General features: G+C 40.4%; 1 protein-coding gene across 2 annotated transcripts in view; it reads left to right on the top strand.

Moving 5' to 3' along the window:
* LOC111868563 (G protein pathway suppressor 2) overlaps positions 1-26,143 on the top strand; it is a 31,471-nt gene extending 5,328 nt beyond the window's left edge. For both annotated transcript variants that reach the window (XM_023859320.2, XM_023859319.2), the window contains exons 4-10: positions 5,596-5,746; positions 9,801-9,900; positions 10,731-10,784; positions 12,117-12,377; positions 20,234-20,397; positions 21,668-21,790; positions 24,446-26,143. In XM_023859320.2, coding sequence (XP_023715088.1) covers positions 5,596-5,746; positions 9,801-9,900; positions 10,731-10,784; positions 12,117-12,377; positions 20,234-20,397; positions 21,668-21,790; positions 24,446-24,565 — 973 coding nt within the window. In that variant the 3' untranslated portion in view covers positions 24,566-26,143. The remainder of the gene's footprint in view (positions 1-5,595; positions 5,747-9,800; positions 9,901-10,730; positions 10,785-12,116; positions 12,378-20,233; positions 20,398-21,667; positions 21,791-24,445) is intronic.
* The last annotated feature ends 522 nt before the right edge of the window (positions 26,144-26,665 follow it).

The following is a 26,665-nucleotide window of genomic DNA, read 5'->3' as shown; positions in this document are numbered from 1 at the left end:
CACACAACTAATTTACCACCCATTCACGACCCCGCCGCAACGTAATCTGTAGGCTCTGGTAGGTTGCGCATGAGATCACGGCTAGTGTGACATCACCACACTCAAGTACAAACAGATAACAGTCACAGCTGACTGTCCACAGTGCGTGGACCTGCAAGAAGACCACACTTTTCTCGGGCCATTATCTCCGTAACCGTTCAACTTTGGACATAGGTGTTTTGGGTTATATTGGCATACTTTAACATAAGGAACACCCTCCCGAAGTTTGGTCCATTCCTCCTGGGACACCCTGTATATATAATAATTGTATAGGAGGCTTGTGATGTAGGTGTAGTAAATTAATGTAAATCTGAAAATGATATGTAAGTAATAGTATTAAATTTTGTTATAATCAATAACTGATTATGGTATTGAAGATATAGTGTATATTACTTACTATTTAGTTGGTGCCTCATCTTACAAAGTACTGTCCGTTCTGTAGGGAATGTAAACAACAACTGATTTGGTGATGTAAGATTAAAGTCAATGCAGGGGAGGGAGGGGGAGGTAGAGATAAGGTGTATGCGGAAGTGGTAGTAGGGGGGAAGGGGGTATAATTGTATATTATGTTTTGTATGTATCAATTATTACATCATATATAGGGTTAAACATTTTGGTAAAATTATCATTCAGTTGCAAATTTAGTTTGCTGGTTTCGTAAATGTGAAATCTCTCATATGTATCCAAGGTTCGGCCTTTCTTGCAGATATATAGAACTTCTAATGTTTTGTCTATTGTACTATATTCATGTGTGGTGTCCAATATATGTTGAGCAAATCTGGAGCTTTGTCTGTTATTTTTTATGTCTCATATGTGTTCTCTGAATCTGATCTTAAAGGTATGCCCAGTCTGTCCTATATATTTTAATGGACAGTCAGAACATTGTAGTTGGTAAACCCCACTAAGATTATACTTATCATTTTTGTCATCATTTATTTTCAACAGATATTTTATATTGTTTTTTGTCTTATATGAGATACCAACTTCAGTATTCTTGAAAAGTTTAGTAATAGATCTGATTTCATGGCCGAAATGTGTAAAGGTGGTCCATTTATTTTTCTGCGTAGTATTTTTTGTGCAGGGTTTATGTGTTAGTTGTATGGTGTTTAGTGAGTAATTATTATTATTTAGAATAGTTCTAACAATGTTTTCTTCTGTGTTTTTATTGTTATCCGAAAGGGGATATTAGAAAGCAGGCCAAATTGTAATGGTGACAGGATCCAAGCAAGTTAAATGGGGATAATCTGAACAATATAAGACTTGAAACAAGCAGGCATTTCAGGAACAAAAAGAAGGAATATCTGAAAGACAGAATTGATGAGCTTGCAATGAACAGTAAGAACAAGAACATTAGAGACCTGTATAGAGGAATAAATGACTTTAAGAGGGGTCACCAACCTAGAAGTAACTAAGTGAAGGATGAGAATCGTGATCTGCTTGCAGATTCCCACAACATTTTGAATAGGTGGAGGAACTACTTCTCTCAGTTATTGAATGTACATAGGGTCAGTGATGTTAGGCAGACAGAAATCGATACAGTTGAGCCCTTAATACCTGATCCTAGCCCTTTTGAGGTTGAAAGTGCTATTGCAAAATTGAAACGGTATAAATCGCCAGGTAGTGATCAAATTTAGGCAAAACTGATTCAAGCAGGAGGTGAAATATTACATACCAAGCTAATTAATTATATCTGGAACAAGGAAGAATTTCTTCATCAGTGGACGGAGTTCACAAGAAGGGTGATAAAACCGACTGTAGTAATTATCAGGGGATATCACTGCTATCAACTTCATACAAAATTTTATCCAATATTCTTCTCTCAAGGTTAAGTCCATATATAGATGAAATTATTGGGGATCATCAGTATAGGTTTTGACGTAACAGATCAACTATAGATCAGATCTTTTGCATTCATCAGATATTGGAGAAAAAATGGGAGTAAGATGAGACAGTACATCAGCTATTCATACTCTTCAAGAAAGCCTATGATTCGTTTAGGAGGGAAGTATTGTATAATATTCTGATAGAGTTTGGGATACCCATGAAACTAGTTAGGTTGATTAAAATGTGTTTAAACGAAACGTATAGTAAAGTCTGTATAGGTAAGCATTTGTCTGATAAATTTCCTTTCCAGAATGGTCTAAAACAAAGATGTTTTATCGCCACTCCTTTTCAACTTTGCCTTAGAATATGCCATTAGGAAGGTCCAGGGAAACCAGGTGGGACTGAAATTAAATGGTACACATCAGCTGTTGGTCTACGCCGATGATGTGAATCTACTGGGTGATAATGTAGATACTATAAAGAGAAAGACACAAACTTTAATTGACGCAAGTACAGAGGTTGGTCTTGAAATAAACACAGAGAATACTAAGTATAGGTTGGTGTCTCGTCAACAAAATGCAGGGCAAAATCATGGCATAAAGCTATGAAACAGATGTTTTGAACATGTAGCACAGTTCAGATATTGGGGAACGACGATAACAAATCAAAACATGATTGAGGAGGAAATTAAGAGGAGATTGAACTCGGGATAATGCTTGCTACCATTCAGTCCAGAACCTTTTGTCTTCTCGTCTGCTGTCCAAAAACATAAAAATTAGAATATACAAAACTGTAATTTTGCCTTTGGTTCTGTATGGGTGTGAAACATGGTCTCTGACACTAAGGGAGGAACATAGACTGAGGGTGTTTGAGAACAGGTTGTTGAGGAGAATATTTGGACCAAAGAGAGATGAAGTAACAAGAGGTTGGAGAAAACTGCATAATGAAGAGCTTCATAACTTATACCCTTCTCCAAGTATAATTAGAATGATCAAGTCAAGGAGATGAGGTGGGCACAAATGTAGCACAAATGGGGGAGACAAATGTGTATAGGATATTGGTGAGAAAGCCAGAAGGAAAGAGGCTACTGGGAAGACCAAGGCATAGGTGGTTGAACAATAATAAAATGGATCTTATATAGGATGGGATGGTATTGATTGGATTGATCTGGCTGAGGATAGGAATCAGTGGAGGGCCCTTGTGAACACTGTAATGAACCTAAAATAAAATGCATAAAATGCTGGGAAATTCTTGAGTAGCTGCAGAATTGGTGGCTCCTCCAGAAGGGCTCAGCTCCATGAGTGAGTAAGTAAGTAAGTAAATAAGTAAGTGGAGAGCTAATAAGCTGTTGGTATTAACTTCTCTTTTCTAAGTAGCAAGGAAAATAAAGATACAAGGTGGTTCAAATATGACCGGGACTGATTTGTGTGTAAACAAGCCGAACTGCGCAGCAGCTGTGCGACCTTGAGAGAGTGAAGCCACAACCTCCACCCTCCGTCCTGTTCAGGTTAGAACCTGTTCAGTTCTGTCTGGGAGTTGTTAGAATGATGAACAAACAGAAGGTACCGCAGAGTGTGGGACAATGCGTTGTGATCAAATTCCTCGTCGGAGAAAATGTCCCATCCGCTGAAATTCACCACAGACTCCAACAACAGTGTGGGGAAGAGTGTCTCTCACGGACCCGTGTGTTTGAGCGGTGTAAGTGCTTCAGAGAGGCAGAGAGCGCGTGGAGAATGAACCACATGATTGTTGACCACGAACATCCATCACTGAGCCAAACATTGATTGTGCAGACATGCTTGTTCGTGAGAATAGCGCATCACTATCAAGGAACTTGTAGAAATGCTCTCCATCAGTGTTGGTAGTGTAGGAGACATCGTGAAATACCACCTGCACTATCGCAAGGTGAATGTACGGTGGGTACCATGCACTTTGACGGATATGAAAAAATGGTGCGCATGCAAGCTGCCTGTCGTCTCCTACAGCCATTTGAAGAAGAAGGTGATGCATTTTTGAAGTCTATAGTGACTACCGATGAAACGTGGGTGCACTACTGCATTCCCGAGTCCCAGCAGTCATTGCCCGAGTGGCGGCATACCAGTTTTCCCAAACCTAAGAGAGCGCGGATGAGCCGTTCGGCAGGAAAAGTGATGGCAACGTTCTTCTGAGACTGGCAGGGGGTTATCCATGTAGACTTTCTGACAGATGCCAGAACAGTCAAGGCAGCTTATTACTCAGACGTCCTGGCAACAGACGAGAAGGAAAAGATCCGATCCAAGCAGGAGACAGGTGGAAAGCAGGTACCCTTCCTTCAAGACAATGCACGCCCCAATACAGTCAAAACAACAATGGAAACACTCCGGAAATTGAAATAGAACCTTCTGACACATCCGCCATACAGTCCCGATTTGGCCCCAAGTGATTTCTACCTGTTTGGAAGCCTCAAATCAGACTTGCAAGGCATGCGGTTTGTGGACGATGCCATCATCCAGACTTTTCGGGAGTGGATACGCCACCAGCCACAAGCCTTTTTTGAAAAGGGCGTCAGGATGCTTCCAGAACGTTGGAAAAAATGTGTTGACTGCAGATGGGAGTACGTTGAAGACTGACATGCGCAAGTAAGTGTTTGGCAATTATGGTTTAAAAAAATTCAGTCCCAGTCATATTTGAACCGCCTTGTATGTATTGTCACGTGTTGGGTGTATAAAGCGACAAGTAACTTCACGCCTTATTTGATATAGCGAATTTATTGCACAATCGCTCCACACTTATACAATTCACTATCTCAATTGCTGTTCAACTACGTCTCGGCAAATCCATTCAACTGTCTCCGGCGGCGGCTAGCCTGTAACTGTCTGGTTACTGACTCACTAATCACTCACTACTCTTGTTTCCATTCACTCCGAACAGTGCTAGACTGTAACTGGCTGGTTAATCATTACTCAGTAGTAACTGGCTCAATCCTCACTGACTGAATAGTGTTCGCTGCTCCTTATTTAGCCTCGGCACGGACAACACAAAAATCAGTTACATGATAGGTACCACTGTTGCTTAATGTCATGTTTACCAATTGCCTGGCAACAGTCATTGCATGGACTCCCCTGTTGCGTGACGCTGTGTTTACAAAGGCGTTGCTGGGCAACGCTGCCGAAAGTTGTTTATTGCTGCATAGCAACCATGGTGTCCCCTGTTACATCACCACGCGGGAGGGGGACGGGGTGTTTACCGAGCATTGCGCTGTCACATCATAGTATATATGTTGTTATGAAATGTTTGTGAAATTAGCTCTCTGAATAGAATACAGTAACTTTTTAAAATAATCTGATCTGTTCATTTATTTTACATATACATTTAAACCTGTCTTTCTGGTCACTATAGCTGACATAGAAGAATACTGCCAACACTTCATATCCACGTCAGTTAAAAGAAATAAGAGAAAATCTGAAATAAAGTATTTTATCATGGATGGCTTTTGTGAATTTCTTCTTCTCAGGTAGCAAAATCTACTTGTGTGAGGCAGACAGGTGACCATGCATTACAGTATGTTTTACTGTCAGGTGGCTGGCTAGTTCAGATGGTTAGGCCCAAACTTTGCATGTGGGAATATCTTAATTAGTATGACTGTGCAGATCATCCATTCATTCTGAAACATCCTGTAAAAGTTAGGCAACCCATTATATTATCACCATGTAACAGTCTTTGGTAATTGAGAAGTGCATCTTTTGTTTTCAGTGACAGTATGATGAGCATGCATGGTTATCCAACTGTTGCTTTAAGTGGCCATCCACAGCTCTTCCTGCAGCAGAATTTATCTGTGCCTGGACGTCCGCCAATCTATAAGGTCGCCCCAGCACACGGAACTCAGCATTCACTGCTGCCACCTGTAAGTAATGTGAGGAAAGGATGGACCAGAGTAACAACATATCAGTATTAGCTGAAATCCATGGTACTTTCATGTAGCCATGTGGAATCATTTCTACCAAAGAATAAATTAGGTTCTAGTATGGCCTTATGAAGTATTTCACATTGACATAATAATTACAGAGCAGGTTAGCCCATCTTTTACTTTGGAGGTGACCTGCTGAAATCTTGGCTGGGGCACTGACCATCCTGACTGAGGATTTTCTTCGTTTTCCTTAGTTTCTCTGGGTTGATGCTGATTAGTACCTTAAATTAGGCCATGACTGCTTCCTTCCATATTGTTTCCAGTTCATTATCATCCAGCCATTTAGAACTATATGTAGTCTGGGTCATTAATAATAAAAATAAACAATGCAACCTTGTGTTTCTGGACATTATCCATTGTCCTGTTTGCATTTAGAACACCATCTTGCTTTTATCTAAAACAACATTTCAGAGACTGAAATCTCTCTCCATATTCATGTGGAACCTACTCAGTTGGGCCATATCAGAAGACAGCTAGTCCCTATCTTTGGGCACCTGCACCAACAACAAACCAAGCACAGCACAAAGCATCTGTGAGAGTTAAGACTGAACATTAAAACATTAAAAACCTATGAGGCCTAGCACTATCTACTAGCACCTACTATCAGAATAGGTGTCAACACTGGAGAGCGAAATTCTCTATATGGTACCAACATAAGAAACACAATTTTCCCACTTAATCTACACTGGACAGAGTTTTGTCCCCCCCCCCCTGCTGCGATAATGGGAGTGCAGATGCGAGAGATGTCCAAGCTGTGCTGACTGATCAGATGATCTACCAGAGACATGTAGACAGATTCATTGTATTTCCTGTGTATGGTGTTTGGTTCAATTTGCAAAACCTTCACTTATTTCCAATATAATGCATTTTGTTGCCTTCTTCACACGCACATTAGGCTGAGTTTGATTCTTTTAAGCAGACCTTGTGTCAGGTTTATATTTGTACTCCTTAATGAGTGCTACTAAAGGTCTGTTTGTTTCACCGATTTAACATCTTCCACAATCATGTGGGACATTACACACAAACTGCTTCTGCTGGGCATCTCTAAGCAGGTTCCACCTGAAGACGGAAACAGAATCCAGTTTGTGAAACACTGTGTTTTGAATAAAAACAGGATGATGGATAATGTCCAGAAACACATTAGTTGTATTGATATACCATCATCACAGACTTTAACATCTTAATTGAAAATAAACAAATGAATACAGACATAGAATTATGTTCATATTGTGAGCACTGCTAAAATTATAGGCCTTGCTTGGAAAACATGGCTCTTGATCAGTAGTGGTTTTGTGGTCGACAGGGTCCTGTGCACAAGTGTTCTCTTTGGCGCCCTATATGTCCACATAAATAAACGTAAGTGTCTGATAGCGCTAAGTGCAGAAGAATGAGCCACATAATAATGTATGTCATCCTTTTTATTACTGTTTCTTAAGAAGGACTTTTTGTTCTTATACCTAATCCTTCCAGCCGCACTGTAGCCCTGGTGTCAGCTCAGGCTCTAATAGAAATGAGTACCAGGAATCTTCCTGGGAGTAAAGGGCAGCCAGCGCATAAGGCCGACAACCTCACTGCCATCTGAATGCCAGAAAATGTGGGAGCCTCAACGTATAACAACCCTATGGGCCTCCACAGCCTGCTGCAAGGATAACTTTACCTTTTTTTCTTTTTCTTTTTTTTCCTTCCATTACTGATGTGTGTGTTCATTTGAAAATGAACTTTAGTTAAAGAAGTAAAAGGCATGGGAAGTATTTGTTTTGAAGAAAATTATGAACAACCTGTCCTAATTTACCTTTTGCAGTGCAGAACTTTCAATTGCTAAACTTTCTGAACTCGTTAAATGCCCTTGAGATGTGGTAGAGCATAAGTAATTTACTCTTTTGAAGGAGTTGAAAGATCTATAACTAGTTGCATTTGGTGTGGGTAATGTTAAAAACATATTAAAAATTGTCTCTACATTTGGAAATTTTACAGACATCCACTTCATTCCTCACCATCCCTGTGCCACCAAACTAACAGCAGCTGGGTTCTTGATGTGCTCATATAACACGTAGGCTGAAGGCACATTCTTTCTTGCATTCTGAGACACTGAACACACGTTTCACTAATGACTCATTATGAATCATGTATATGTTATATTCACTCATGTAAAAGTAAAAAAAGTAAAGCTATCCCTGTACCAGACCGTGAAGGCCCATAGGATTGTGAGACATTGAGGTCGCACACTGTCTAGACAATCGGCTCAAAGATGGTGGTAAGGTTGACAACCTTACACGCTGGCCACACTTTACTCCCCAGGAACATTATTTAATTAATTCCTGGTACTCATTTCTGTTAGAGGCTGAGTAAACCCCAGGGCCTAGTGTGGCTGGAAGGATTAGGTCAACAGAAAAGAATCCCATGACCTCATCAGGACTTGAACCCGCAACCTTCTGACTTGTGGCATGGCCCCTCAACCACTACATTACCGCTTGCCCTTATTCACTCATGTATATTATGTAAATATACCTAAACTATAATAATTTTAGGTTTGGGGGTGCCCAGAGTGGCCTAATGGGCAAGCCAACACTGCAGTTTGGGACTGAAAAAACTTGAACATTTTCAACAGACTTGTTTTGTATGCTGTCTTTTCTGAAAAATTTCCTCATATAGCATTACAACTCAGTGCATAGTTTCCTATCAACTTTAGTCTTCTATTTGTAGGTCTTTTAAAGTTACTGAGGTTAGGTATATTTGATGAAACTTGTTTTTAACAATTTCATGTCGAAATTTAAATGGACTGGCATTAGTGTTACAATGTACAAGACAAGCTGCATAAAATTAATTATAAAAACAGTTCTTAACCTGTCTTTTCCCTTATGATGTCCACACTTCATCATCCAGTCTTGTTCAAAGGTTCTTTTTCCAACTAGAAAATAAATTATTTTATATAATTTGCAAACATTTTGATTCTCTAAGCATCAGGAATGAATCTACTCTTCCAGTTTCCATCAGGTCATGGCAGTTTTAATCATATGTTAGGGTTGTGCCTGTTAGACATGGTTTGGAGTGGGTGATTGGATTTATTTCACTTATACGCTCAACTTGTAATTACAAGTGACAAAGCGCTGTCACTGATGTACACACTTTACAGTTCACATTTACACACTAGTGTTCTCAATCCTGGCAGTGGAGTTCAACACAGTACTTATACCACTCTCGCTGTAACTACAGCACTCTTGAAGTCTTCCTTGCACAGCCTAATTTCTTTCTTGCCATTTCTTCTCAGTCATCTTCTACTGTGATCTCTCTGGAGACTCCCTCAGGTCTTCTCATTATTCAGCCTTGGGACATACCCACAGAAAACATTCTTCATTCTCGTATGCTAATCATTTCCACGGGAATGTTTCTGCATCACTCAGCAAGTAGTTGTTTACCAAGCATCGGCTGCCCTAGCAGTGGTGTTATGTTGTTTTGTCACCCAAAGAACATGTTTACTGAGGTGTTGCCTAGCAATGAACATCTCTGACTTCATTATTTCAGTCATCATGTCACAGTATTAAAACTTAAAATTTCAAAAAGCTTAAATAAATTGAATGAAATATACAGATGTACAACTAGGAGGTCTTCATTTTGTATCACTCAGCTTAAGTGTATGATCACTTAATTTGTGTCTGAGACAGAGTTCATTTGCTCAAGTGACAGACCAAATGTCCACTAGCACACTGACACACTGATACTACAGTATTTTGTAGTCTTCTTCAGACAAGCTAACCAGATGCTGGGATATTACATTTCATTAGGGCATGACTGCTTCCTTCCACATAATTTCCAATTCACTGTTCACTTATCACTGCTGTCTGATCCGAGATGCTGACATCAACAAATGAACCAGTACATACATACATACATTTATATCAGTCCAACCATAGATTCCATTGAATGACTATGAAAACTGGTTTTGTTTCAGAGCTTTGAGTTACCTCTTTGTTTGTGAATGCTTTGATTGCAGGGAGCTTTGAAACGATCACGAAGTCCATCTCCGCCTCCACCAAACTATCATCAAGGCTATGGCTACAAACCAGGGACCATCCCTGCTTATCCTCAGCAAAGTGCGTATAGAGATCATTTAACTTTGCGTTATTCAGCTTTCTTCATTCCTTTTTCAGTTATGTGTGAAATAATTTGGTTTATTATCACGTATTTTGCAATGAACGTGGCAGGCAGCGGAACTGTATGTAAGGAATCGCTGAGTTCTGCCCTGTTTTTGCTTTGCAGTTCTGATTTGTCTTCATTGACCACCGGAGGCTGGTTTACACTCAACAGACTTTGAATGTTTTTGAAACATCTGTTAACTTAAGCAAGTGCAGAATCTAATTTGTGTTTTGGTAGCCCAGTCAGTATAGTGCCTGGGCTGTAGGCTAGGTGACCAGGGAAGCGGGATTTGATTCCACATCATCCAGAACAGTGATGGGGTAGCCTCCTATCAGAGGATACTTCCAGCTCTTTCCATAGGGGTATAGCAGCTGGAGCATGAAGGTGACCACTGACCTTCATCTAGTGCCAGAAATTTCCATGGCATGGTACTTAATTAAGCACTAAGACAACCTTACCTCAGGCCTTTAATCTTCACACATTCTTAATATGAATCAGTGATAATGCTTATTCACAGAGTTTATTGTGCATGGATGCTTGCTGTATTTCTTTAGTTTAAGTCTTGGACAGTGAGTCAAGCCCCCCTTCCACTCTGAAGACAGTATCTGCTTGCTCCGTTACTTCTCCTTTAAGAGGCAGTGATTGAAGCAAATAGAGGCTTTGTGTTAGAACTGTTAGTCTAACAACATTCCAGTGTTATTACTGTTCCTCCTGTAAGATAAAGATTTTAGATTTGTTCCCTTCTAGTGCAAAACAGTGTAGGAACTGAAATATTTTGTTGTTGCAGAAGTTGATGATGGTAGAAGAGGCCACGAGTATGTGCGGGCTGTTTTATGGAACAGTAAGTGCGATTTTTTATAAACTATTTCGCAGTAGGCATTTTTAATATTACATCCTGTAAAGGTATTTTTTTTATTGCTAGTGGGGTGGGATTTGTACTGTGGCCACTTCTGGCCTATTGTACCAGCCCCAGATGATAGGTGAGGGTGTTTGTGGAGCAGTTGGTGGAATGAAGATTGGCAGGGGAATCCGAAGTACTCGGAGGAAACCTGCCCCTGCACCACTTTGTCCACCACAAATCCCACTCGACCAGACCTGGGATCGAACCTGGGGCGCCGTGACGGAAAGCCAGCAACTAACTGCTTGAGCTATGCCACAGCCCTTCTCAGCCTTTACTAACCATTGCTTGGTAGCGGCTTCCAGTGGCAGATATTCTCCTTCCTTAAGGTTCCCAAAGTGGATGTGGGCTCAGCCACCAGCTTTTCACTTCTCACAGCTGCAACTCTCAACTGACTCAACCGCAACTGCAGTACTAATCCTTGTTATGTACCTGAGGCATGGACCACACAAAACGTCTATACCATTATTGCATGTTCTCTCATTGTGAGGAAAACATGTCCACACAGCTGTTTCCTAGCAACTGCTGTTGTACTGTTGCCTGTTTACATAGCTGTTACTCGGCAAAGGGTCTACATGTCACAGTATATCATCTGTACCAAATGTTGAAAGAAGGTTTGAGTGGTGAAAAAATCTTTGAGAGTAAGGCAAATGGTAGAAGAAAAGTGGGAGGGCCCATTATTATATGACCTGAAAATGAAGAGTGAGGCACAAGACAGTAGTGGAGGGGAACAGGCATCTGCTATAAAGGATATACAGCTGAGGAGAAAGTAGGTAATATATACGTATCTATATATAAAGGTAAAGCTGTCCCTGTAACAGGCCATGGAGGCTCGTAGAGTTGTGAGATGTCAAGACTCCCACATTTTCTAGTCAGTCAGCTCACAGATGGTTGTGAGGTCATAAGCCTCATACACCAGCTGCCCTTTACTCCCAGGAAGATTCCTGGTACTCATTTCTGTTAGAGGCTGAGTCTACCCCAGGGCCATAGTGCAACTGGAAGGATTAGGTCAATTGAAATATCCATTGACCTTATTAGGAATTGAACCCACAACCTTCTGGCCTGTAGCATAGTGCCCAAACAACTATGCTACTGCGTGACCCCAGAAATTAGTATTGTGTATACAAATATACAGTAAAAAACGTTTTAAAAGTAGATGAATATATAAGTTGGCTTCCATTGCATATTAATAGCATGTGCTCTGTTTCATTTACCCTGTATCTAATTTTGAAATCCTAAACATAGTTTTTAAGTATGCTCATTATGTCTTGACAGAGAACACCCAGTATACAGGATCACAGCCATTTTACGCACCTCACGGACCACAGCAGGTGGCAGCATCCACCACAGTGAGCTACTCACCATCGCCAGCACAACAGACAGTGTACACTTATGCAGGCCCACAGTATGCTCAGCCTCCACCTGGTGCAGCAGCAGCACCACCTCGTGATGACTCAGGGAAGCAACCACAGCATGGTGTCTACTTGGGCCAGCCTCCTCGACCCAGCCTTGCACCTCTGCCCCCTCACAGTCAAGGTAAGCATCAGGTCTGCTGCACTGTAACGTTGTGCTGACAGGATATCAGTTTCCTGCAGCAGGGAAATGAAACAAACATTAAAATATGCATAACTGTAGTGTTAACTGCTGTTTTGTTTGGGTATGAAACTTGGTCTTGCACCGCTGAGGGAAGAATGTAGAAAGAACTTAGACCAAGGGTGTTGGGGAAGAGATGCTGAGCAGGATATTTGGATCTAAGGTAGAGAAAGGAGGAAATTGTGAGGTGAGGATCTTCATAATTTGTTTTCTTCAACAAATATTATTAGACTGATTGAATAAAAGCAGTTGACATAGGAATGACATTCAGCATGCAAGAATGAGATAGGAAAGCATACAGAATATTACTTGGAAGACCTTGATGCAGGTGGGAAGATAATATTAAAATGGATTTTCTGTGGGCTGTTTTATGATTCTGTCACTAGATAGACTATATAATCATGAGTGGTAGCATAATGTGGTTATATTGGGAATGATTTGGAAGAAAGCAGTTGTGGCCTAATGAATATACTTTCTGGATGGACTGACAAAACCCATGAAAAACCTCGGTCAGGATAGCCTATGTCTGCCAAGATTTGAACCAAGCAGCTCCAAAATACCAAGTGTAAAGCATTGCCACTACCAACCTGTTTGCTAAAATGGATATTAAAGAAACAGAATATGAGAATGTGAAGTGGTTCATCTTGGAACAGGGTCTGGTGGCATATTATTGTGAACACGGTAGTAAATCTTTGGTTTCATAAAAGGGGGGAAATTTCTTGACTAGGAGCTGATGAGCACAAAACTATTAGAGAGAATCTCCATTGTTGATGACCATTACCAAGCAGCAAGTACATGAAGACGTAGACTGGAAAGACATTGAGAGTACTGTAGTTATTTGAAGTAACAAAAGCAGTGAACAAAATAGTAACAGAAATGTAATTATTTGTAGTTAAGAGCAATAAGTATACAATAAATTTGAAGAATTTAAGATGGTGGACAGTATCCAATATAATATTCTTGTCTGTTTGACATACCTAAACCAGAAACATTTAGTGAAATGGTAGATATTACGAAAGTTGGAACTTTAATAGTGGCAACTATTTATTTACAACTGATGCAAAATAGATGCATGTTTCAAAGTTTTACTGTCCTTCAGTGTAGTCACCAGCAATGTGTACAACGTGTTGCCAGTGATGTGGAAGCCGTAGGTTACCTTTAGCAGTGCCTGTTATGTTGATAGTTCAATGGAGAGGTCTGCTGCCTGAAGAATCTCTGAAACAGTTCTGAAGCGAATGCCATGAAGTGGTTCCTTCATCTCAGGAATCAAGTCAAAGTCAGAAGGGCTTAATTCCGAGGATTATGGTGGATGGTACAGCACTTCCCAGCCCCATCGATCGAACAAATCAGCCACAGCTTGCGCTGCATACGGCCAAGCATTGTCCTGCAAGATGATGGTTAGGCTCTGCAGAAAGTGTCGCCACTTCTTTCTCAAAGCTGGTCGCAGGTTGTGTTCCAAAAATGAACAGTAATACTGCACATTGATGGTCTGCTGCCGGGGAACAGTTTGCATTAAGATAACACCATCAGAGTCATACACGAGAATCACCATAACTTTCACATTGCTGGGGTTCTAATGAACTTCTGATTTTCGTGGTGACTAATAATGATGCCATTCATTCAATTGGCGTTTCATTTGTGGCTCATACAATTTGGCCCATGTCTCAACCAGCATAATGATACAGCGTAAGAAAGCCTCTCCTTCGTGCTCATAGCACTCCAAGTGGTTACGAGCAGCGTCATATCATAGCCATTTCTGCATTTCCACCAAATCATGCAGAACCCATCATGATGCAGTTTTTCTCATGCCCAGGCGTTCCTTCAGAATGTGAAACACAGTTGTATGCGCTAATTCTCTCTCGGGCCAGCTCATGAATCGCATGGCGTCGATCATTCTCCAGTAACATGGAATGAGCATACACTTCTTCTTCACTGACACTAGGACGACCTGGCCAACGCATGTCTGCCACATTTTGTCTTCCCTCGTTGAAGGCTTTTACCCACCTTGCCACTGTTCTGTAAGGCAATGCAGATTCCCCGCAAGCCTCTTGAAGACCTTGATGACACTGTCGTGCTGTACGGCCTCTGGCACATTCAGTCTTTATCCAACTCCGTTGTTCCTGTTTCGAAAATATCCTGACAACACTACATTAGACCGCCAGCTAACACGAGGCTCTATTCGTCTCGTGACTGCACATGTACGTGATGTGGGAAGGGAGAGTCCATTTTCTCTGAAGTAAGGTAGGTATGTAACTAACGTGTGGTATAAGCGACATTATTTGGTTCCATTGCATGGCATCTACAGCAGTGTTGCCACTATTAAAGTTCCAATCCTTGTATATTTGAACAAGCTGTATTATTAGGTGAGTAAAAGTTAAGTCAAAACTATCCCTGTAACAGGCCATGGAGTCCCATGTGCTTGTTAGATGTCAAGGCTCCCACATTTTCTACACAGTATGCTCACAGATGGCATTGAGGTTGACCTCCCTATGCACTGGCTGCCCTTTGCTCCCAGGAGGGTTCCTGGTACTCATTTCTGTTAGAGGCTGAGTCTACCTCAGGGCCACAGTTTGACTGGAAGGATTAGGTAAATTGAGAAATCCAGTGACCTCATCAGGAATCAAACCCACAGACGTCCACTGCTAGGCAGTGGCTCGGTAAACACATTCCTTCAACAAAAAATATGCAAGCAGTAATAGAAGAACTACTGTTTCTATTCAACATTGAGTAGGTATGCGTCTATAAAATAGAGGAATTGTTGGAATAACAATGGAAACAGTGTTTTCTGTGGTCCACCCTGAGGCTGTATAACAATGATTATGGGCCAGCTGGAATCAGAATTGAGTGAGTCTCTTGAGATGTCAGTTGAAGGTGTTAGAGAAGACATGGCAAGAAAGGAATTAGGCTATGAAAAGAAGACTTTATGTGTGATTTGAAGTTACAGTGAGACTGTTATAAATCTGTTGCCAGGATACAACTAGTGAAGACTGAGGAGACTTAGGGTAACCTAGTGATTTGTAAAGTGTGTATATCAGCTGTAGCACTGTATTACTTGTAGTTACAAGTTGTGTTTATAAAGTGCCAATAAATACAATCATCCAATCCAGATTCTGTCATACAGGTCACACAGTACTTACTTACTTACTTACTTACTTACTTACTTACTTACTTACTTACTTACCTACTCATGGAGCTGAACCCTTCTGGAGGGGCTACCAATTCTGCAGCTACTCAAGAATATCCCAGCATTTTATGGAACCTGAAGGTTCATTACCATGTTCACAAGAGCCATCCACTGGTCCCTATCCTCAGCCAGAGCAATTCAATCAATACCATCCCATTCTGTCTCTCTAAGATCTATTTTAATATTGTCCACCCACCTATGCCTTGGTCTTCCCAGTGGTCTCTTTCCTTCTGGCTTTCCCACCAATATCCTCTATGCATTCCTCGTCTCCCCCATTCATGCTACATACGCTGCCCACCTCATCCTCCTTGACTTGGTCATTCTAATTATACTTGGAGAAGAGTACAAGTTATGAAGCTCCTCATTATGCAGTTTTCTCGAACGTCCTGTCACTTCATCCCTCTTCAGTCCAAATACTCCCCTCAACACCCTGTTCTCAAACACCCTCATTCTGTGTTCCTCCCTTAATGTCATAGAGCAAGTTTCACACCCATACAGAACCACAGGCAAAATTATAGTTTTGTATATTCTAATTTTTATGTTTTTGGACAGCAGACGAGAAGACAAAAGTTCTGGACAGAATGGTAGCAAGCATTACCCAAGTTCAATCTCCTCTTAATTTCCTCCTGAATCAGGTTTTGATCTGTTATTGATGTTCCCAAATATCTGAACTGTGCCACATTTTCAAAACATCTGTTTCCTATCTTTATGTCATGATTTTGCCCTGCATTTTGGTGACGAGACAATAGTTTTCTCTGTGTTTACTTCTAGACCAACCTCTTTACTTGCGTCAATTAAAGTTTGTGTGTTTTTCTTTATGGTATCTACATTATCACCCAGTAGATTTACATCATCGGCGTAGACCAACAGCTGATGTGTCCCACCTGGTTTCCCTATACCTTCCTAATGGCATATTCTAAAGCAAAGTTGAAAAGGAGTGGCGATAAAACATCTCTTTGTTTTAGACCATTCTGGATAGGAAATTTATCAGACAAATGTTTACCTATACGGACTTTACTCTATGTTTCGTTTAAACACATTTTAATCAACCTAACTAGTTTCATGGGTATCCCAAACTCTTATCAGAATATTGTACAATACTTCCCTCCTAACTGAATAATATGCTTTCTTGAAGTCTATGATTACCTGATGTACTGTCTCATCGTACTCCCATTTTTTCTCCAATATCTGACGAATGCAAAAGATCTGATGTGTAGTTGATCTGTTACGTCGAAACCCACACTGATGATCCTCAATAATTTCATCTATATATGGACTTAACAGTCACACAGTACCCCAGAATAAATATTGTTTTTAATAAAAATTGTTTAAAATTGATTAATTGGTATCTATGTATGTATAAGGGGTGGTCCATGAAATCCGGCCCTTGCACCATGACCTTCAGTGATCTATTGTGTCTCAAGGGGGGTGATAAGTCTTGGCTTTATAAAGAAAACAGCAAGCTACAGGATTGAAAAGAAATGTATTTACTCTACATATTTCCCCCTGAGCTCCACACACTTATGACTTCATTGTCCTGACTTCTTTAACCCACCCAACAAAAATTATTTTGGTTGTGCTGCACACCACCTGTCTGCAGCTAATGTGGCCTCCTCAGTGCTCAAAAACTTTCTTCCCTTGAGGTGTTTCTTGAAGTTGGAAAAGACTTAGTAGTCCAAAGGGGCCAAATCAGGTGAGTAGTCTAGGTGTTTCAGAACTTCAAAATGAAGATCTGCCAATTTGTGAGGAGCAGCATTGTCTTGAAACAAGATTCCTTTCAAAAGCTTGCCTCTATGTTTGGAGACCAGTTGCTGCTTCAGTTTGTCAAGAATTGCAGTGTAGTACTTTTGCCTTGATAGTTGGACCCTCTTCCAGGTAGTCTACAAGCAAAATTTCATCTTTGTCTCAAAAGACGGATGCCAACACCCTCCTTGATGACTTCTGTGTCTTGAACTTCTTTGGATGCAGAGAACCACTGTGCCTCCATTCCTTGGATTGTTCTTTGGTCTCTGTATCATATTGTCACATGTTGGGTATGTCACGCGACAAATAACTTCACGTCGTCTTGGATGTAGCAAATTTATTCCACTTCGCTCGTACATTCATACAATTCACAATTACCCAGTTACTACCATCTGCAGTATCACAAATACTTCTGTAGTCACTGCCATGCACTTGATACAACCCGACTCGTCGACTGCTACAATTCAACTGACTGGTTAATCGTTACTAGTAACTCACTCTCTCTAGTAACTGGCTCAGTACTCACTCACTACTGAATAGTGTTCACTGCTCCTTATTTAGCCTCAGCACGGGCAACACAGAAAACAGTTACGTGATAGGTACTGCTGTTGTGTGACACCATGTTTACAGGTAACCTAGCAACACTGTCGAGAGTTATTTACTGCTGTGTAGTAATCGTGGTATCCCTTGTTATGTCACCATGGCAATGGTTGCCTGACACAGTTACTCCTCTGTTATGTCATCGCGGGGGAGGGTGTATTTACTGAGCATTGTGCACTGATGGAAGCAGTGGGGGTATGTGACATCACTCGTGAGACCGCAGAGTTCACGTGACCCCTACTTCCTGTTGCGCCATCCATGTCACAGTATATATATTGATCCAAGTTTCATCCATAGTTATGAGACGGTTCAAAAATCCCACAGGATCCCGCCGAAATTGGTCCAAAATGGCTCATGAAGCAAACACTCGGTCACTCTTCTGATCCACATTGAGACATTTGGGAACCCATTTGACTGAGAGCTTTCTCGTGTCTAAAATCTCATGAATAATATAGCCTACTCTTTCTTGGGATATCGCTAGTGACTCTGCTATCTTGAGCTGGTCTCCCAGAATGTTCATCTTCATTGCTCAAAAGTCCTGTTCTAAACCTAGCAACCCATTTCTTAACCGTGGAGTAGGAAGGTCAGTTATCACCTAAAATAACCGACATCATTTAAATTTTTGTGGCCAAGTTCCCATTTATGAAGAGATATTTCATCACTGCTCGCCACTCTTTTGTAGTGAAATCTCCATTTATTTTGAGCCATTTTCATTTCAAATCAGCAGCAAACATTAAATAATCAGGCTACAATTGTGAAATTTAGGTCAGACATATACAAAATAAACTATGATGTGATAAAATAATTATTAGTATAAAATTAGGTGAAATAAGAAAAGACAAAGACTTATCAGAACCCATACATATTATGCATATAGTCCACCCACACTAGCCATGACAGCATGTAGAACTAAAGAACATCCAGGAAATACACTCATCTGTCCTAGTGACAACACACAGCAATAGATGGAATACAATAGAGAAGAATATAGGGAAAAAAACACATAGTACATTAATTTTAAATTATTTTAACACTGATCCAACTTGGTTTTTAAGAATGACTTTCCAGCTTTCACAGATAGGGTGAAATGAAGTTCTAACTGTCCAGTTCAACTTGACCTGCTTTTGGGCAGCATTAGCTGAGGTGTGGATGGGTAAGGATAGGTAACTGAGTTGGTAAAGGTTTGACTCTGTCTCAAAGGTCTCGTTAATGTGGAAACGCACCGGTAATGCACCTTACGACAAGCCACAGTGATTCTGTATGATGGTAAATGTATTTATTTTCCTTTGCCAGTTTAAAATGTTAACAGTGGGTTAACTTAATTTGCAGAAGCAATGAGGCATAATGACATGCTCGATTTGTACCGTGCACCAATTTATCCACTGATGGTATTAATTTATTATATTGAATTTCGAAGTCACAAAACACATCCATTTACTGGTGAAGTTGAAACAAAAAGCCTCCAAGATGATTCATACCAGTAACACATCACATCTGAGCAGTGGTGTCTGATGCTAACACAAGTTCCTCATTACCAGCTGACTGGATTCGAACAGAGTTCCTCACACCTACATAAAATGTAGGAATTCCTGTCAGTTAAAACCAAAGACAATCACATCATCCTATGTAATGCACTTCCACATCTAGAAGCCATAAGCCCCAGGATCTACTCTGACTGGCTAGACCCCTCTGGAACTGACTTAGAGTGACAAAAATTTCCTCATGCTGAGATTTCCTGCTTCAGACCTTACAAAAGAATTCCAAGATCTGTGCCATACTCATTTCAAGCCCAATTAATAAATCAAAAAAATATAGACACATAATTAAATATGCCTGTAATTTTTTTCCCCCTTTGGCACTACAGCCCCAATTTGGGCCTTGGTAGGACTCCTTGGGCTGGTCACCAGCTCGTCACAAGGCCTCTACCTGTACACAAACACAGAAAAAAGCACATATACACCCAAACATTAGACATCCATGCCCCGAGTGGGATTTAAGCCCACGGTCCCACCTTCCGAACAAGCGAAGACAGTGCATGCCTTAGACCACTTGGCTGCTGTGACTGGCACCTATAATTTTAGGTGGTTATAAAATATTACAATACAGTGTAGCAGCATGTATGAAACACAGACTAAGTGTTGCATTTATGTGGAATGATAGATGCACTAATTCCTCATATTAATTTATACATTGTCTTAACCCAGCTTATAAGCAGGAATAAGTTATGTTTCGTAGGTTGACAAATAATGGCTTCTCTTTTATTCGTCTGCAGCGTACGTAGCTCCACTTCATCAGTCCATGGAACACGCAGCTCAGAAGACAGGATTCCCATCCTCCCAGGAGGCAGCAGACAAGTATTACTCTGTTGCTCCTGTGCGGCCAGCATCTCACGTTCCAATACATGGTGGAGCCATCCCTATACAGCAACCACCACAGGTGCACATGTTTACTGCTTATAGTGACATTTTATTTTGAACACATTTCAGAACTTTTGGTAAAGTTAAAGTCTCTGCTGCCTTCTTGGATTTTCTCCAGCCTACTACATCCTGTTCTTCACATACATTTGTAAGGTTACCATGTTTGAGACTGAAAACAAAATAGAACAGAACGTTTTAATAGTGATGTTCTATGGCAAAGACATCTGTTTACTGGACATACTAATTTGTCATGAGCCGGTTTTCTCACATTCTCTAGCTTAAAAGTCACACTGTTTGCATCAACTCAGTTTTTTTTATTATAGCCCAGTTTTTTCTGTTGGGTTAAGCTGTCAAACAGTACATGTCTTCATTCTGGGTTTGCTTAGTTTAATTATTTCAGAGAGTTAAATTTTTGTCACATCTTCTGCATAGAAGATGCCTTGGGAATGCAACCACTCCTTCATGATATCTTTCATGCTGTTAATATTGTCATGTAGTATGTGTGACTAGATGGGATTTCGGATAATTGGATTTATTGACCACTTACAGGTCATGACTGCAAATAACTATAACACTGTTCTTGATTTCTACGCTTTGCAGTTCACTCTAAGTTTTTTCCAACCTTTAGTGCCTTCACTAGACATTTTCTGGTAATTGCTTCAAACAGTGGATATTTCTCTGCTTTAGGGCTCATGTCCTCTCTTAACAACAGCTCCCTTCCAACTGAACTATTCTTGCTTCAGTTGTCCTTATAACCCCTTTACACAGCCTGAGAAAACACAGCTCTTCTATTGTAGTTACTATAGGATTCTGACGATGGTGTATAACACATAGAGATATTGGGTTTTCGGACTTTATCCATCGTCCTGGTTTTAAGATAACTAAGAAAAACACAACGTTTCGGAAACTGGATCTGTTTCCATCCTCAGGTGGGGGAAAACACCTATTCTGTTGGGTCCCTTAGAAAGAGCTAGCCTCAATCACTGTGGTCCAGTCAACTGTCAAGTCAGATATAGCACCATCTGTTCTCAGCCTCCCTTGCAGAGTCAACTGAACTGGTTGCCCCAGTTCTCTTCTTTATAACCACTTTGTACAGTCAGAGTCGAAACACCATTTCCAACAATAACTCTGTTGTTGTAGAGGCATGTTTACCAATCCATTGCCTAGGAACAGGTTGCATAACACCAGTATTTATTTGCCAATTGCATAGCAACGACTGTACATGCTACAATTTTCTTGTCAAATCTGTTCTGGTTCATAAGTTTCATTTCATGTCATTTTGTGTCCAGGGTGCCAAGACTGGTGGGATAACTTCAGGATATCCAATTCGGGCCCAACCTGTGCCTGCACCTCCCCATGCACCCTCTCATGTCACTACAGGAAGTTACCAACCTAATGTATCTACACCTCATGTAAGTGATTGTTTTATTAGGGTTATTAGCACAAAATGGCAGTGTTCTGTGGTTCCTATACAAAAACTCAAATGCAGTGGAATGCTTTTGACCTCCAGCACAACACATCTGAAAATGTGCACATTGCACAGTAGCAAACACAACAAAACTTGGGGTGTCATTCTGTATGTTACAGTTCCCAGATAATTGTAATATAATGAGTGTTTTTGTTTGGCATAAAATGATGTCTCTCTGCTCTGATTTACTGCTGATCCCCTTTCTGATATTCCTTGATTTAAAGTTTCTCCCATTTAACATTTTATTTCAGTTAGCCCAAATCAATAAGGGTACATTTCCTCCATTTATGACGTTTCTTCTCCACTTCAGTGTTCAAATCTACTGATCCCAAAACACACTTTAAATTGGGGGTGGGTCATTTGTTGTCCACATTTATTTTCTTACTGTAAAACTATTTTGTTCCCTATAAATGTTCAATTTACGCATGTAAGGAATCAGATTTCCATAACCTCTATAACATTAACTTGTCGCCTGGGTGATGTTTACCCTTTGCTCCTATGAATGTACTAAAACTAGTAATTTCTGTCTTCAGGTAACTGGAGAAAGTGAGAAAAGTTGGAAACTTGTTTCGTGCAAATATAATTATCATGAAACAAACTGTATACTGTGATTTGCGTGTATACCAACAAGATGCAGTTCTAATGATGTTCCTGTGTAGCAAAGAGGCAGATGCTTTTTGTTTCATGCAAAGTAACACTTTACCGCCACCTTACTTGGGAGTATGGAGAATGCTTAGCATCACCTTATAAGTATTTTGATCATCAGAACTCATTCTTGACTCTGGGATGTCAGTCTGTGACACAGTTGTGACAGGCGCAGTCACATGATTCCTTTGTTTTTCTGTATCATCCACACTGTTACTTAACATATCATTTCCACACAGATAGTCACTTTCCTTTAAAACGTTATCTGTTTGAAGTAGTTACTATAGAATTCTGACGATGGTGTATAACACACAGAGATATTGGGTTTTTGGACTTTATCCATCGTCCTGGTTTTTAAGATAACCAAGAAAAACATGACGTTTCGGACTAGGTCAAAAAAGAAATGCTGGCTTAACTTACTCAATTTTGGCTGTTATCTCCTTCAGAACATATTCAGCAATCCCATTGCTTTTTCCATGCTTCAAAAACACCATGGAAGTCATTTTCCTTAATGCTGTCGAGTACCGCTTGGGATTCCCCTTGGATGTCAGGCACTTTCAAAACATTGACCCTTCACTTTGATTCTCAATTTGGGAGACAAAGCAAAATCACAGAGGGCTGAGTCCATCACATAGGGAGGACGAGGAACAATAACCATGTTGAAATGAAAAAGCTAAATAGTTCCGTTCAGTGTGACTGGTTAAGATTTTCTTCTTTTGATTATTCACGCCCTTACATTGAAATAAAATCTTAACCAGTCACACTGAATGGAACTATTTAGCTTTTTCATAATATTAGTGTGACGGACCAGAATGAAACAAATCAAAATAACCATGTTGTTAGTCACAAACTGAGTGGTTTTCAGTGATGTGTGGGCAGGTGCATTGTCATTATGAAGGAGCATGCAGCGCATGTTCAGATTTTCTGTTAAAATCTGGAAAACTCCATAACTGATCCCAGTGGTGTCTTTGAGCTCATGGATTGTTTGGCGACAGTCTTCAGTGATGAGTTCTCAAATTTTTTCAACATTTTCTGTCGTTTTGCTGGTGTTTTGTCACCCTGAACATTTGGCATCTTCAACTGACACTCAGCCAGCCTTGAAACATGAATGTCATTCAAAAACCATGTAAAGAATGTTCTCTAAAAGCCTCGCAAAGCATTTCAAGGGTTTCAGTAGGAGATTTACCAAGTTTCACACAAACCTTCATGCAGACACATTGTTCGATTTTGCCATCCGTCGCAGACAAAACAAAACACATGAGTCAAAAAACCACTCATGTAAAAATAATGCATGTTCACAGTGCAGTGTCACGTGGCAGACTGATGCAATAGGCTTGTGGGAGTGTGACTTTGGCCTCCCCTTTCATCTACTTTCGCCGAGGCAATTACAACAGTAATAGTCCAGAAACTGTCCAGTACCTTGTGCTCTAATTGTTACCTGCACCGCAAACAAATATGTTATAGATGTTAGCTTTAAAATTTATTTTTGGTTATATTTACTGTTCACCATGCAAAAATGTTACGATTTGAAATTAAATTCTTTTAAAATTTTTCACTGTGCTATATGTTTCAGCATACTTGGCCATCATCAGGGGCCTTCTGCACTACTGTCATCGGGTTTTTCATATTTGCAGTGTTTCTAAATGAAGTCAATGTAGTTCCTCCTTCCATGCCACATGTATTGTCCTTTTTGGTATGCTTGTTGTCTATCCAGTGTGCAGTGTGGATGTTAATATTAAATCCTTTAAAAATTTGTCACTGCACTACACGTTTTGGCCTGCCCAGCCATCATCAGGCATGTTGGCTTTTGGGAGAACTGCTGAGCCTCCTGATTCTAATACCAACTGCAGCAGGATGCTGAAATGCAACATTAGCTTTACAACATGATTTGAGTGATCAGGTTCATACTGTGACATCATGTAAGATACATTTTTGCTGTGACCTTGACTTGCAGAGTGTGTATGTGACGCAGGCACCGAGTGGACGTTTGCTGTACAGTCAGGCAGGTCCTCCTGGTCACCCTCCACCCCAGCAAGGTCGATATACAGTTCCAGGCTTGCAGAGAGAAATGTGAAGACAGCTGGATGAATGCAGAATGGTGACACTTTACATGTATGGGGTTAGGATTGCTGTTAACAGCTAAGTGTTTCATTATGTAGGGAATTTACTGTAACAAGGATATAGTGGATAACAGAACAGGCAGCTTGCAGAATGTTCTGGAGTTTGCCAAATTCTGTGATGTGACCCTTGTCGATACTTCAGAGGAACCTGCTGCTGCATGTATGATATTCTACCATAAAGATGGAAGCAACAAGTTTCTCTGAAACTTTGGTAACTATATATCAGACTACACAGCTTTACTTCTTGTAACATAGTCACTGCTATGAAAATTTCAGGTCTCACAATGTAAAGATTGTGCATGTTTAGTTCACATCTTTCAAGCTTTAAGAACTTTATAGAGTGATCTGTCTTTTTGGTTAAAAGTTCTTTTGTAAACAGGACTATGATTAGACAATTTATTGGTGCCCTTAAATGGACAGTGTTTTGGACCAGAGTACAGAATATTTTATAAACGTTAGATAGATGTGAGCATTTGATGTAACATTACCAAGCACGTTGGCTCAACTGGTAATGTTTGTGGCTCATGTTTGGAAGGAGCTCAAGGACACTCCCTTAATGAAGTTTTTCATAGCTTTCTGCAGTCTGTGTTAGTTCCTCAGATTAAGCCGTGGTTCCTTCCTTCCGCATTGCTGCCGATTCACTATTCACTAGCCATTCTACTATTTAATGCTGTATCGTCTGACCTACTGAGAGCCTCATTAAATAAATAGATAATAAGTAGTTGTGGCCTTAATTCTTTTTACTTGCCACAGACAAGCAGACAGAATGAGTTTGTTGAGGCCAAGCCTGAACATGTGTTACACATGGATGGTAGTAGGATTCCTTTGATGTTTTAGCACTTTGTGGCAAGTCCAATTTAAATATCATTTTCTCCTGTGTTTGAGAGTTTAAAGAAGTACAGAAAAAATCATAATTTCCTCAGTTTTGGCTTATAAATTGTTAAATTTTTGCACATATGAAGAAAATGTTGCACCAACATGCAGAATAAACAATTGAAATTACTAAAATTCAGATGTAGAGTGATGTCAATAATGTAAATATTGACACCTCAGTCACATCATTTTCATTGCTGGCATATGTAATGCAATAAGGCGTTTTAAGAAAAATGATAGGAGATAGATTACACCCTTGTTCAACAGTAGCCAGTTAATCCCAGTAATTCACTTCCAAATGGTAGGCTTCAAAACACTCAGTACACAGTTGTGAACTTTGCTGTGGCTTGTAGTATGTGTTACGTCCCATCATCATCATCACACACTTTGCATCTCCGCTGCAACCTGCTTGGCTTGTTATAGTCCATTGCTGGAATTGCATATGAGTAATGGCCTCAATCTACAAGTCTTCCTGCAGGGTTTGCATGTGGCTGTCTCTTAATTTCAGCCGCAGCCTTATTGACAAGACGTTCTGCCACTCTCTCAATGAAACTGTAAACTTGATTCTGTCGACTTGTTTTGCAGTGTGAAGTGTGATCATTCATAAGAGAGGTCCAAGAAGTAGGAGACAAGTTTCTTCTGCCATCCCCCTGACTTTATTTGATAAAGAGATAATAAAGCTATCCCTGTAACAGGCCATGGAGGCTCATAGTTTCATGAGCCATCAAGATTACAACATTTTCTAGACAGTCAACTCACAGATAGCAGTGAGGTTTTCAGTCTTACAAGACAGCTGCTCTTCACCCTCAAGGAAATTTCCTGGTACTCAGTTCTGTTAGAGGCTGAGTCAACCCCAGCACCATAGTGTGGCTGGAAGGATTAGGTCAGTTTGCAAAATCCAGTGACCTCATTGGCAATCAAACCTGCAACCTTCTGGCTTGTAGCATAGCGCCTCAACCAGCTACACTACCACATGCCCCGCCGGCTTTCCTTGAAAATAATAATATACCAGCAGCTGGTTGGATGTGTCCACACCACTTTCATGTTTATTGTAGTGTGTTTCTGCCATGGGTTTGTCTTCTTCATGGGCTGCCCTTGATCACAAGACATCAAGTGCCCTGTAATCATGGTCAGTTCTGTGTAAGAAAACATCTCTCACATCACACCATTTTATTGCAACA

The sequence above is a fragment of the Cryptotermes secundus genome, unplaced genomic scaffold (genome assembly GCF_002891405.2).
Source record: "Cryptotermes secundus unplaced genomic scaffold, Csec_1.0 scaffold330, whole genome shotgun sequence".
NCBI classification, from domain to species: domain Eukaryota; kingdom Metazoa; phylum Arthropoda; class Insecta; order Blattodea; family Kalotermitidae; genus Cryptotermes; species Cryptotermes secundus.
This window is presented reverse-complemented; position numbering and strand designations above follow the sequence as displayed.